The following is a 14,589-nucleotide window of genomic DNA, read 5'->3' as shown; positions in this document are numbered from 1 at the left end:
GGGCAGGCAGTGGGGCAAAGGGGCGGGGGAGAGGCTGCATGCACTGGCCCTGTTTTCAGATGATGCAATGTAGGAACCAAATAAACCGATCGTAAAAGACCGTTGAGCGTAATGTTCACCAAATGAGAACTCACGAAGAGACTGAAAGAGCTGCGCACAAAGAATGGGTAGGACAAGATAGAAGTACGTCTGATAGTCCAGAGCACCCAAGAGAGAAACTATATTCGGTGGGCTCAGTTGGCCATGAATACAGAAGAGCCTTCCAAAACCGTAGGAAAAGAAACCGCTATTTCAAAATGGCCAAAGATGGGCGTGTGACTATTATTTAGGATCTTTTCTTATGGGATGAGCGCATTTTCCCCCCCTTTTTTTCCAGTTAGAACTTTGAACCTCTTCACAAGACAGTTTTGGCAGCACATTGCTTGCAGGTGCTCAAAAGACATTTGCATAAGCTCTTGTTTTATTTCGAGAGAGGGAAAGGGGGGGAGGGGGGCGGGGGCAGGGGAGGGGGGGGGGATGGGATCTTTGAATACAATATTGCGAGTGTAAAAAAAGAACCCAAAATGCATAAGGAAAGCGCATTAATGATCCACTCACGTTGGAGTTGCTGTTTGTCCTTTGTATGAAGGCTCAGCTTCAACAACCTTACAAGTGACACGCTGGGGAACTGCTACCGACAAAAGCTTTCCATCAACCATTTGCCCAGTTACCGACATACCATCTGTCCATGCACGCATTCAAAAAATGAAATTTTGTTTCAAGCAGAATCTCCCTTGAAAACCAGAGAACATCTGAAACCGCAGAGATAAATACACAGCCAAAGTTGAAGGCCATATTCATGCATTTTACCTGTAAGGTAAGCTGCCCCATTGCCAAATATACTTTTCGAGACTTCTACTTGCTCAAAAGTACTTGATCTGTACAGAACGGTCAGAGAGCACAAAATGCATGAGAAGGCTTGTTCAAGGAACTAAGGTGATGTTGGACGTGCTATGTAAATGTAAACATTTTCTTTTTTAAGATAGTTTTTATATTCCCTGTGAATACAGGCTTTTGAAGGAAAAAGGACTCCTCTGGCTGACACAGTGAACAACAATTGAGCAACCTTCTCCACAAACTTTGTCACACTGTCACACATTATGTGCCTGATAGTTAAGTTTCTCGTGTCCTCTCTTTTGAGTTCCATTTGAGAAGAGGTTTAGCCGGTAGCTTAATTGTCATAGCTGATGCTCCTTTGCATGTACAGGGGAAAAAAAGCTCTGCAGGCAAGTATTTTGCTGATAACATATTTTTCAACTCAGCTTGGAAATTGATTCAACAAATGCTGACAATCCATATTTATAGATAGTATTTAAACAAAAAGTCATTGTCATGCAGTGTCTTGAGGATTAGGACTAGAATGCTCAACTCATCAAGCGTGTCTCAAACTCCAAGTCAAACTTCAAGGTGCATCCATGCACGTGCCATCTTTGAAATGTATTATTTTGATAGAATGTATTATTTCCATGGCAAACAACCTGCAAAATTCATTAAGCATCCTTGGAGTTCTTTTTTGCGATGCTAATCTACACAAGCTTCAAAGCCTTCAAAAGGAAATTGAAAGACGGGCTAATTCCCCTTTGAATAAAACCCAACATCTTTCACAACATGGCTACTTACTCCATCAAAAAAACAGTGTCGCCCTCGATATACAAAAATGTGTAAGTCTTTGCCTCCCAAAATACCTCTTCAAAACAAAGAAAACATAATATTACTCTCTCTCTCTCTCTCTCTCTCTCTCTCTCTCTCTCTCTCTCTCGATGCAAAGACATCTAGATGCGTTATATGCTTATGCACATGACAGTGGGCTCTCCATCAACCTTGGCAAAACCAAGGTGATGGTTTTCAATACTACAATGCAGTGGGTCAGGAGATCAGCACCTATTTGTACATATGGGCAGGAGATAGTAGAGTATGTAAACTGAAAACTCTTATACATATCTTGGTGTTGTATTTAGTGGACCTATTTTCTCTATGAGAGGTGCTGCAGAGGCGAGATTGACAAGGGGATATTCAGCATCAGGACTAGAGAGGATATGTTCACAGGTGCAGTTTCAGCAGGCACGCACTAAGTTGTGGCTATTTGACACATTGGTCACTTCCACCATGCTTTATGGAGTGCAGATATGGGGACCTAGCCTCATGGAGAGACCACTTATATCCATGATCTCCAGGATAATCCGGGCGAAAGCCCCAGTGCCACATAAAATTATCAGAGCTGAGATGAGCGCACCACCAATTGTAGTGGAGGATCTTGCTAGATCAGTGTCTTTCATTCATATCACACGGGAGCTACCACGCAACAGATATGCGCTTGAGTCATCGCGACAACTGGCCAGTGATGGTGATACTCTATGTTGGTTTGCACAGGTATCATCTTGGTTTGAGCTACATGGATTTAGTATGGACAGGCTGCCCCCTTTTCAGTATTCCCTGGATGCACCCTCCCTCAGCCTCACACATTCAGAGATTAGCAAGACATGATCTCATTCAGTTGGATACTAGAAGGACTTGGCTGTCTCCGTCAAATGAGTTGGGGACAAAGATGGCTTTTTATCAAGACCATCTTCTCCGAAATGATGGGTTTATCTCACGCCCCAAGTATATGGACACCCACCTATCTCATGGCATTAGATGTGTTATTGGTCAGCTACGCACCTCATCTCACTAGTTGGAGATAGAGACTAGCCAATACAGAGGTATACCCCCAGGAGAGAGATTCTGCCAGGTTTGCCACAGAGAGCCAGAGACAAAGGAGCACTATATCTGCCAATGCACAGCAAACTACGAGATCCGCAGACGTATTCATTGCTTATTCAGAGAGGGATTTGGCCCCTTATCCCGCATCATGGATTACTATGATCAGAGGTGTCTAGGTCTCTTCTTGATGGAGATCCGTAGACTCAGAGAGAATACCCTTAGGAGCAAAAGGCCTACACATAGAGGATCCATACAGAGCCAGATCACTACTTTTTACAGAGGGACTACTCTGGATGGTCCACCGCAAGTTACCCAGTCACACCCTCATCAGGGAGTTCTTCTTGATCGAGTCATCCTGCTTGGCCGCTCACGACGCCCGAGGATGCGAGGATCTTCACACCGTAGACGAGGTCTACATCGGAGGCTACAGAGCATCATTGAGCGACATCGAGCACACCTGCCTCCCCAAGAGCTGACCATGGAGGACATTGAGGCCATACTGCAGAAACCCATGAGAGCGCTCATGGGATGATCACCATTGTCTACTTCCCCCACTGTGCACCTCATTAGCCCTCATGTGAATGTACAAAACGCCCCATATGTTTTGAGTTGATGTACTATTTTTATCTTTATGTTCCCTCGACCCTGTACTAGAGTCACACATGGTTGTAACCTTTTGGTCTCATAGGTCATTTTGGCCTTTTGAAAATGTTAATATAACATTTCATTTCTCTCTCTCTCTCTCTCTCTCTCTCTCTCTCTCTCTCTCTCTCTCTCTCTCTCACGCAGCCCCTCCTCGCTCCCCATCACGCAGCCATCTACGTGGGTCAGCCAGCAAACACCTGCATTATCCTACGCCCAGCACCTGGCAGCCTGCGTTAGGCTCAACTTGTACCAGCGTTTGCTGCTCCAGAGTTAGAATTTTCAGCAGGGGCTTCGGCGTGTCAACAGACCAGACATCGCAGAGGTCTCCCTTCCCTCATCGCCATCTCCTGGAGTCAGCATCCTGCAGTACCCATTCAGTACTCAGCCATCCAGTAGTTTCAACACCAGTTCAGTAGCATCTGCCAGCAGCATCAGCATTCATTCAGCGCGTATTGAGCCCAGTATAGCTTTCAGCGAGTATCTTACCTGTAGGGATTTATTTGCAAGGAATTTGGAAACTGCAGAGTTCACAGAAATTGCAATTGACACATACAGAAAGCAAACATATGCCATGTAGGCTGAATGGGGAAACATATGTATGCATAATGCGGTGCGTATAGGTTGCTCTCTCCTCTCTCTCAGAAAGTGAAACAAATAAGGCAAGACAAATGACGGCGCACTACATGGTCACAAGCAAGAGGATGACAGCCATTGAAAAGGATTTGAAAGAATGCAAAGCCCACATGGATGAGTGGAAGAAAGAGAAGAATTTAATTCTCGAATGGAAAAAGAGGGAGGAACAGGCGAGGGAACTAGAACGCAAGGAGTTCCGGGATGAAATTCAAGCTTTAAAAAGTAGCATCTCAGCCCTTTGGGAGGAACTCGACGAAACCAAAGAGGGAAGACACCTTGAAGATGGGGAAATTCAGCCATCAATGATTGACGAGCTGAATAGTATACGAGCACAAGTCAAAGAAATAAAGGAGGAAGGAGGAACGAAGACCTCATGGGTGGAGGTTCTCTCCAAAACACAAAAGAAAATGGACGAGGCTGAAAAATGGATTGAAGTTGTCAAGAAGGGAAAGGGCAAAGAAATTCCGACTACACCCGACATCATCAACAAAACACTAGAAGAGGAACAACGAAGAAGGGTACGCGCTCTACACGTGAGAGTGACCGGCCTAAAAGATTCAGATAAGGTGGACCAAGAGGTGAAGAGCCTCATGTCCATGATGGGGGTGGAGAAGCCCTCGCACACACAAGCTTGGAGAGTGGGCAAGAAGAGTGAAGGTAATGGGGAGAGTTCAAAAGGACGGGCTCTCATTTTGCGCTTTCCCTCCATGGAAGAAAAGAAAGACTTTTTAAAGAAGAGGCCAACCCTCAAGAAAACAGGCATCTTTTTAGGAGATGATCTTACGCTCTCACAGCTTGCACATATGAGAGAGGTCATGCCAGAGATTATAGCAGCAAGGGAGAAGGGGAAGTTAGGTTTCTACAGAAATGGACGAGTAGTGATTACAGAGCACCGCTCTACATGACGGTGCGAGACCTATGGGACCACTCTCAGGATGGCAGTTTGGAACTGTAATGGTTCGTATAGACTTGATGTGGGGGCCTTTGAGGATAGCTTCAGAGACAGAGACATTGTTTTCTACTCAGAGACTCATCAGGCTCCAGGACAGTTGATGCCGCACATATCAGGATACAGATGGGAGACAGCTTGTAGGACATGCACCAGAACTGCACATGGGACTAGAGGATCAGGAGGTGTAGCAGTTCTTTTCAGAGAGGAGCTCCAACCACTATTGCACATAGTTCGGAGAGATGATCAGGCCAGATACTTGTGGGTGAGGCTGAGGGCAGAGACTGGACGTTTCTTGTACATCGCCATATGCTATTTTCCTCCCAGCACTTCAGTATATGCTTCACCCAGAGGACAATCTCCTTACTCTATACTTGATGATGATATCTGGGAGTTCTCCAGAGATGGAGACATCATACTCCTGGGGGATTTCAATGCCCGTACAGGCAGCTCACAGACAGTCTTCTATGACACATCAGAGGAGATGCTTAGAGAGCTAGAGCCAGAGGAGTTGGGACTTGAGAGATGCTCACACGACAGAGAGCATACAGAGTATGGGAGATACCTGAGAGAGATGACGACTACTCACAGTTTAGCCATACTGAATGGCTTAACGACTTTCCCATTGTCTACAGGTTTTACTTGTTTTCCACATAGACATGGGTCCAGCACTGTAGACTATGTTCTGACACATCCGAGCTTTATCTCTCACATTCAGGATTTCACAGTGGGGCCCAGGCCAGTTGGGATAGCAGTAGATCATGCACTTTTAACATTATCAGTCTCCTTTGAGTACAATACATCTCAGGCCTCACGGGATGGTGGACATACACGCTATACTTTTACACCAGAGACTGACTCAGTCTATGTAGAGGAGATACGTAGGCTTTTATGCACATCAGAGCCAGTATACACAGTGGAGGAGATCACATCTATGCTGACAGTGACATTACATGGGGCAGCGACAGAGGCATATCCACACACTCAGCCTGGGCAGAGACGTCGTTCTGGGCACATGCCTCAGAAAAACTGGTATGATGAGGAGTGTCGACAGAGGAGAGCTCAGATACAGCGGGACCTTACATTGGGAGTGATCACCTATAGACAGTCTCGCATTGCTACACGACGACTAGTGCGGCGGAAGAAGCGAGCTTTCTTGGTCCAGATGGAGCAAGATTTATATCAGCTCTTCCTTAGTAGAGATTCAGGAGAGGCTTGGCGTCTATTCCATGAGAAGTCTCCCCCACCAGTGATTAATTCTACAGAGATATGGGGGCAATATGCAACATCTTTATACACTGTACCTGGACAACCACCATTACCAGACCCAACACAACCATGTCCGGCTACGAGCACCTTCTTTACCACTGAGATGGTAAAGGAGGCCATTGACAGGATGAAGACCAGACGGGCACAGGATCATGAGGGTTTGGTAGCAGAGCACATTATACATGCTGGGGATTTGTTGGCAGAGATGCTTGCACGGATATTCAACCGTGTCATGTGTGAGGGTCTCCCTGAGTCTTGGAGATTATCTACTATTGTACCTATCTTCAAGACAGGTGACCCCACAGTGCCGGGGAATTACCGTACTATCATGGTAGGACACACATTGGCACGGTTATATGCATCCATCCTCGAGCATAGGCTGAGCAGTTGGGCAGAGATTATGGGCATACGAGCACCTGGGCAGGCTGGTTTCAGAAGGGGTTTCTCCACACTAGATCATGTCTTTACACTCAGAGCTATCATTGAGGAGGGTTGAGCACATGGTAGACGGATATACTGCAGCTTTGTGGATTTTCGCAAAGCCTTTGACACAGTGCCGAGGGCCAGATTGATGCACCGGCTTATGGAATTGGGGGTGCCCACAGAGCTGATGTGGGGGATCATGGCATTGTACAGTTCAGTGATGGATCATGTACGCACATCAGAGGGGATATCCGACATAGTTCACTCCACCATCGGAGTGAAACAGGGATGCCCACTGTCCTCTACTTTATTTGGTATGTATGTTGATGGGGTCTCTGATTATATTGACAGAGGAGGTGATAGAGGTGCTCAGCTTGCAGGGACATGGATCCCTCTTTTATTGTATGCTGACGATATCGTGTTGATATCAGAATCGCCAGAGGGTATGCAGAGACATTTGGACGCATTGCATAGTTTTGCAGAGGATAGTGGATTGTCTGTCAACCTTGGTAAAACCAAGGTCATGGTATTTAATACCACGCCACAGTGGGTTAGGAGATCAGCACCTACTTTCACATATGGACAGGACAGTATGGAGTACACTGATGCATACACATATCTTGGGGTGGTCTTTAGTGGACCGAGGTTCACACTGAAAGTAGCAGCAGACACTAGATTGACTCGTGCCTATGCAGCCCTAGGTGGTTTAGAGAGGATTTGCTCGCAAGTTCAGTTCCAGGAACCTCGAACAAAGCTCTGGCTTTTCGATACTTTGGTCGCTTCAGTTATGCACTACGCGGTTCAGGTTTGGGGACCGTCTATTGACAGTGCTGGATGGACTAATATGGAGAGACCCCTGATATCTATGATTTCTAGGCTGATTAGAGCCAAGGCCTCAGTCCCACATGACATCATTCGAGCGGAGCTGGCTGCCCCACCTATGGAGGTTGAGGCACTCACCAGATCAGTATCATTTGTACACAGCTTATGGGACACCACCAGGGACAGGTATGCCAGGCTTGCTCTCGAGTCATCCAGACAGCTGGCATTACAGGGAGATACATCATGTTGGTATGCACAGATGAACTCATGGTTTCAGAGGCATGGTTTCAGCATGGACAGGCTGCCCCCTTTCCAGTATTCTCTTGATGCACCATCCTTGGCTCTTACACGGATGGAGACTACTAGACTCATTCGGCAGGATCTTATCCAGCTTGATAGCAAGAGGACATGGATAGAACCATCACGGGAGTTGGGTACGAAGAGGGTTTTCTATAGAGAACATCTTCTTCAACGTACGACAGACGGATTTGTCACACGGCCCAGTTACATGGACACACATCTATCTCATAGGTTACGATGTGCTATTGGCCAGATTCGCACATCTTCACACCAGCTTGGGATTGAGACAGGTAGATTCAGAGGCATACCAGCAGACAGTAGGATATGTCAGTTATGCCATGCAGAGCCAGAGACAGAGTTTCACTACATATGTCGCTGCACAGTCTACTATGAGATACGGGGACGCTTTCATTGTCTATTCAGAGATGGTTTTGACTCGTTAGACAGAGTCATGAGATAGCAGGATCAAAGATGTCTCGGATTATTCCTACTTGAGATTCAGAGACATAGAGACGCTCTATTGAATGGGCAAAGACAGAGACAGTCCCAGAGACGCATCTCAGATTTCTTCAGTCTGAGTACCACAGAGTCAGAGGGGACACCACCACCAGAGAGCTCGGTTCCCACCCATACACACATCAGCGGTACTCTCATTGATCGAGCTATAGAGTTAGGGAGATCGAGACGACCGCGACTGAGAAGGGGAGCCACGCAGCACCGGCGGAGATTGCGGCAGAGGATCCACAGGATTCTAGCACGCCACCCAGAATGTCGATCGGGATAGGCTTCATGCTATTGCTATATTGTATCATGGTGACACTTATCCCCACTTTGTACCTTTATGGCATGATACCATTGCTCAGCCTACCAGCCACCCATAGGAGTCGGTAGCACTCCTATCAGTTCTTTGTTTGTAGTTTTCTTGTTTGTACCCAGACTTGGTACTAGACTCATCATTGTAATCAGTTGGTCTCATAGGTCATTTTGGCCTCTTGTAGACGTTAATATATCATTTCATTTCATTTCTCTCTCTCTCTCTCTCTATGTCTATCGCGCTGTCGCTCCCCTCGCCCCCCCCCCCCCCCCCGATGCTGCCCCTACGCTCCCGCTTCCTCGCCCCCGCCCCCCCCCCCCCCCGCTGCCCCTGCGCAGGTGAATCTCTCCCTCTCCCGCCTTGGCCCTGCACCCCCCTGAATCTCTCCCTCTCCCGCCCCGCACCCGCACCCCATGCCCCTGCGCTCCCGCTCCCTCTCGCTCTCTCTCTATCTCTCTCCCCTACCCCGTGCGCTGTCCCCCCCGCCCCCCTTCCCGCTCCCTCTCTCTATCGCGTTGTTTCTCTCTCTCTCTCTCTATCGCGCTGTGTCTATCGTGTTGTTTCTCTCTTTCTCTCTATCGCGATGTTTCTCTCTCTCTCTCTCTCTCTCTCTCTCTCTCTCTCTCTCTCTCTCTCTCTCTCTCTCTATCGCTCTCTCCTTTTAACCTTTTAACCTTTTAACCTTTTAACTTTTTAAGCTTTTAATTTTTTAACGTACTAACTTTTTAACCCTTTTTAACTCTATCGTTTTTTAATTTTCTCTCTCTCTCTCTCTCTCTCTCTCTCTCTCTCTCTCTCTGTGTCCCCCCCCCCCCCCCCCCCCCCCCCCCCCCTCTCTCTCTCTCTCTCTCTCTCTCTCTCTCTCTCTCTCGCGCGCGCGCGTGGAACAGGCCCAGTAGCGCGTGGATTGCCTCCCTCTCGCGTGGCTGAACACTGCACCACCCCTGCGCGTGGCTGAGCACTGCACCCCCCCCTGCGCGTGGCTCAAGGTGGAAAGGTACGTAGTGTACGGCCGTGGCTGAGCTGCTGCTGCTGCGCGCGCTATTGCCTGCCTGGGGATTGCTGCCCGCCCCACATCAGAACACACTCCCTCCCCCACCCCCCAGCAGGTGCAAGTCCCCCCCCCCCCCCCCCCCCCCCCCAAATCCCCCGCAAGTGCAGAAAAGCAAAACAAATCAGGTCCTCTGATTTTCTGAATTCGGCAGGGAAGTAAATTATTTTTCAGAATTTTAGAATTGCTTCAGAATTTCAGATTTTCTGAGTTTCTGCAGAAAACAAGAAAAGACTCAGAGCTACATCAGAAAAATTTTCAGAAACTACAAAATTCAAATCAGTTTTTCAGAGTTTCAGGATTTGTTCCAAAAATCGCATACTGCATAATGTAGCAAGATGTATGGACATGTATGCCTGATGTGGGAGGAAATGTATGCATAGTGCGGGAAAACTTGTGTGCAGAAGTGCAGACTGGATTTGATTTGATGGAGGTCATGAGCACTTCGCCAGTGTGCAAGCCCCATACGAAGGCAACTTTTGTGCTTACAAACAAGTGGATAACACAAATGGAAAGGGAGATGAAAGAATGGAAAGCAGAAACGAAAGAGAAGGCCAACCTTCTTCAAATGTTTCTCTACGAAAGCGCACAATGGAAGAAAGAGAAAGAGGACTTGCACGCAGAGCTACAAGGACTTAAGGCGGATTCACAAGCACTCAAAGAAGAGGTCTCAGCCCTCAAGCGAGAGCTTGCTGATAGAGCAAGCAGTGGAATAGAGGAAGGGGAATTCCACCCCTCAGTGAGGATAGAGGAAATCAAGGTCATCAGGGAGCAGGTGCGGATGATCAAAGAGGAGGAGAAACAGAATGTGGCAAAGACGTCTTCGTGGTTGGATGTGATCACGAAGACACAGAAGAAGGCGGATGAGGCCGAGAGATGGATAGAAGTCGCTAAGAAAGGGAGAGGGAAAGAAACCACATCTGTCCCCACTCCTACAATCATCAACATGACTCTAGAAGAAGAGTAGCGAAGGAAAACTAGAGCTTTGCATATATGAGTAACCGGTCTAAAAGACCGAGATGATGTAGCGAGGGAAGTCGAAGAACTTCTCCGCATGATGGGGAGTGAGGCTACTCATACAAAGGCATGGAGGGTAGGGAAGAAGACGCAAGGAAATGGGGAGAGAGCTTTAATCATGCGTTTCCCATCCATGGAGGCAAAGAAGGACTTCTTGAAGAGGCGTCCTACACTTAAGAAAACGGGTATATTCCTTGGAGATGACCTCACTCTCACACAACTTGCGCATATGAGAGAGGTAATGCCAGAGATTCAAGCGGCGAGAGAGAAGGGAAAGACGGCCTTCTACAGAGATGGTCGGGTGGTGATTGTAGAGCGGCGCTCCACATGACGGTGCGAGACCTATGGGACCACACTCAAAGTTGCCACTTGGAATTGTAATGGATCTATGCGCCTTGATGTGGGTGCTTTTGAAGATAGTTTTATGGGAAGAGACATCGTCTTCTACTTTGAGACACATCAGGCCCTTGGGCAGTCTATGCCTCACATTAGTGGATATAGATGGGAGACAGCCTGTAGACAAGAGACACGATCAGAGCATAGAGGGCGGGGCTCAGGAGGAGTGGCAGTGTTATTCAGGGAGGAGTTGCAACCATTGATACATATAGCTCGCAGGGATGAGCAAGCTAGGTACATGTGGGTGAGATTGAGAGCAGAGACAGGCAGATATCTTTACATTGCTATTTGCTACTTTCCCCCGAACACGTCAGTTTATGCACCACCCAGAGGACAGTCCCCCTTCTCTATTTTGGATGATGACATTTGGGAGTTCTCTAGAGATGGTGGCATCATCATTCTAGGGGACTTCAATGCTAGGACTGCCGATCATCAGATAGTATTTTATGATACTTCAGAGGAGATGCTGTGAGAGCTAGATGTTGCAGAGACGAACCTATCGAGACTATCATAGGATGGGGAACACACTGAGTATAGACGACACTTGATAGACATGGGAACTGCACACGGATTGGCCATCTTGAATGGCCTACAGAGATTTCCCGCTGCGGGGGGTTTTACATGCTTTCCACACAGACATGGAGCCAGCATAGTGGATTATATCATGGCACAGCCGAGCCTCATCTCATATCCAGGATCTCACGATTGGACCCAGACCTGTGGGTGTGGCAGTAGATCATGCTCTTGTGTCGTTTACCATCTCTTTTCAGTTTAGTATAGCACACAGGCCACGGGCAGTAGCCCCTACTCGCTACACCTTCACGCGGGAGACGGACTCTGTATACATAGATGGGATCTACAGACGCCTGTGCACAGAGGAGCCAGGGCGACCTCTGGAGGAGCTTACTACTATACTGACACAGACACTACATGGTGCAGCAGCAGAGGCATACCCACATACCCAGCCTGAGCAGAGAAGCCGTTCGGGGAGCATGCCCCAAAACAGCTGGTATGATGAGGAATGCCGGGACACTAGAGCCAGACTTCAGAGGGAGGTACTTTTGGGGGACATCACTCACAGACAGTCACAGATTGACTTCCGACGCCTAGTGCGGCGGAAGAAGAGGGCATTTTTGGCTCGCCTAGAGTAGGATCTATACCAGCTATTCTTGAGTCAGGACTCGCGTGGGGCATGGCGGCTCTTTCATGAGCTCTCCCTCTTCCCTGCCATTACTTCCACAGAGGCCTGGGGCCAATACGCATCATCTCTATACACAGTTCCTGAGTAGCCCTCCCTTCCCGACCCCCCCAATCCATGCCCACACACACGTGCTTTTTTCACCGCTGAGATGGTGAGGAAGGCCATTGACATGATGAGGACTGGGAGAGCTTATGATCATGATGGCTTAGTGGCTGAGCATTTCGCGCATGCCAGAGATCTACTAGCGCAACTTCTAGCAGTTATGTTTAACCGTGCCATGTGTGAGGGCTTGCCTGATACTTGGAGCCTATCTACTATTGTACCTATCTTCAAGCCGGGAGACCCTATGGAGCCTGGGAACTATAGCACCATCATGATTGGACACACACTGGCACGGTTGTACGCATCTATTCTTGAGCAGCAGCTGAGTAGATGGGCAGCGAGGGAGGGGATGCGCGCAGCCGGGCAGGCAGGTTTCAGGAGGGGTTTTTCTACTCTTGACCATATCTTGACACTCAGAGCCATCATTGAAGAGGGTAGATCGCGTGGGAGACGGATCTATTGTAGCTTTGTGGATTTCCGCAAAGCATTTGACACAATACCCAGAGCTAGATTGATGCGCAGATTACAGTAGATGGGAGTACCCACATAGCTCATTTGGGGGGTCATGGCATTATACAAGTCAGTAGTGGGGCGTACGCACCTCAGAGGGTCTATCCACACCGGTTCACTCCACTATTGGGGTGAAGCAGGATTGCCCGCTCTCTCGTACTCCATTTGGTATGTATGTGGATGAGGTTTCTGACTACATTGAGAGGGATGGTGATAGAGGTGCACAACTGGCAGAAACATGGATTCCACTATTATTATATGCTGATGATATTGTGTTGATCTCCGACTCTCCGGAGGGGATGCAACGTCACTTGGATGCTTTGCACAGGTTTGCCCAGGAAAGTGGTTTGTCCGTCAACCTTGGTAAAACCAAGGTCATGGTATTTAATACCACCCCACAGTGGATCAGGAGGTCAGCGCCCGCATTCACATACGGCCAGGAGACAGTGGAGTATACAGATGCTTATACTTACCTTGGAGTGGTTTTTAGTGGGCCAGCATTTTCACTGAGGAGGGCAGCAGAGACTAGATTGACCAGAGCCCTGGCAGCACTGGGTAGATTGGAAAGGATGTGTTCACAGGTTCAGTTTCAGGAGCCTCGGACGAAGCTCTGGCTCTTTGACACTTTGGTGGCTTCTGCATTGCTTTATGGAGCTGAGATTTGGGGACCTTCATTGGATCATCACGGGAGGACAGGCTGCACTGATGGATGGGGGGACATGGAGAAGCCTCTGGTCTCTATGATCTCGCGGCTCATTAGAGCCAAGGCTTCAGTACCACGTGCCATTGTCCGAGCAGAGCTAGCTGCCCCCCCACTAGTGGTTGAGGCGCTCACTAGATCTGTCTCCTTCATACACCGCGTGTGGGAACTTCCCAGAGACAGATATGCCCGCCTTGCACTTGAGTCCTCTCGACAGTTAGCCATGCAGGGAGATACAGCATGCTGGTATGGGGAGATGACATCATGGTTTCAGGCACATGGGTTCAGCATAGACAGATTGCCTCCTTTCCAGTACTCACTGGATGCACCCTCTCTGACTCTTACACAATCCGAGATCACCAGGCTCATCCGCCAGGACCTGACTCAGCTAGACACGAGGAGGACATGGATACAGCCAGCACAGGAGTTGGGCACGAAGATGGCTTTCTACAAAGAGTATCTTCTCCAGCTTACGAGGACGGTTTTGTGACGAGGCCGAGGTACATGGACACCCACTTGTCTCATGGGGTACAATGTGCTATTGGCCAGATACGCACATCTTCACACCAGCTGCGGATCGAGACTGGGAGATACAGCGGAGTACCAACAGAGGCCAGGACATGCCCCCTATGTGACATAGAGCCTGAGACAGAGTTGCACTACACATGTCACTGCCCGGTCTACTACGAGATACGAGGCCGCTTCCACTGCTTGTTCAGAGAGGGCTTTGGACCACTCTCCAGAGTCATGCGGTGCCAGGATCAGAGATGCTTGGGTTTGTTTTTGCTCGAGCTGCGCAGACACAGAGAGAGCCTGATGAGAGGAGAGGCTAGCCAGCATCAGAGACAGTTCACAGACTTCTTTAGAGCAGACACTGGACACCCAGAGGAGTTACTACCATAGCAGAGCTCGCCGCTTCACGCCAGAGGCAAACTGATCGACCGGGCGACCGAGCTGGGGAGATCCAGACACCCGCGACTACGGAGGACTACACAGCACCGACAGAGGCTGCATCAGA

General features: G+C 48.6%; 1 protein-coding gene across 1 annotated transcript in view; it reads right to left on the bottom strand.

Moving 5' to 3' along the window:
* Positions 1-14,589, bottom strand: part of LOC147435349 (uncharacterized) — a 154,541-nt gene that overhangs the window by 37,240 nt on the left and 102,712 nt on the right. Inside the window, exons 6-8 of the mRNA XM_086488410.1 lie at positions 1,660-1,726; positions 850-917; positions 598-721 (exon numbers count right to left, since the gene is read on the bottom strand). Of these exons, the coding sequence (XP_086344536.1) occupies positions 598-721; positions 850-917; positions 1,660-1,726 (259 nt within the window). The remainder of the gene's footprint in view (positions 1-597; positions 722-849; positions 918-1,659; positions 1,727-14,589) is intronic.

Source organism: Adiantum capillus-veneris, chromosome 18 (genome assembly GCF_014529385.1).
Source record: "Adiantum capillus-veneris isolate H3 chromosome 18, ASM1452938v2, whole genome shotgun sequence".
Lineage (NCBI taxonomy): Eukaryota > Viridiplantae > Streptophyta > Polypodiopsida > Polypodiales > Pteridaceae > Adiantum > Adiantum capillus-veneris.
This window is presented reverse-complemented; position numbering and strand designations above follow the sequence as displayed.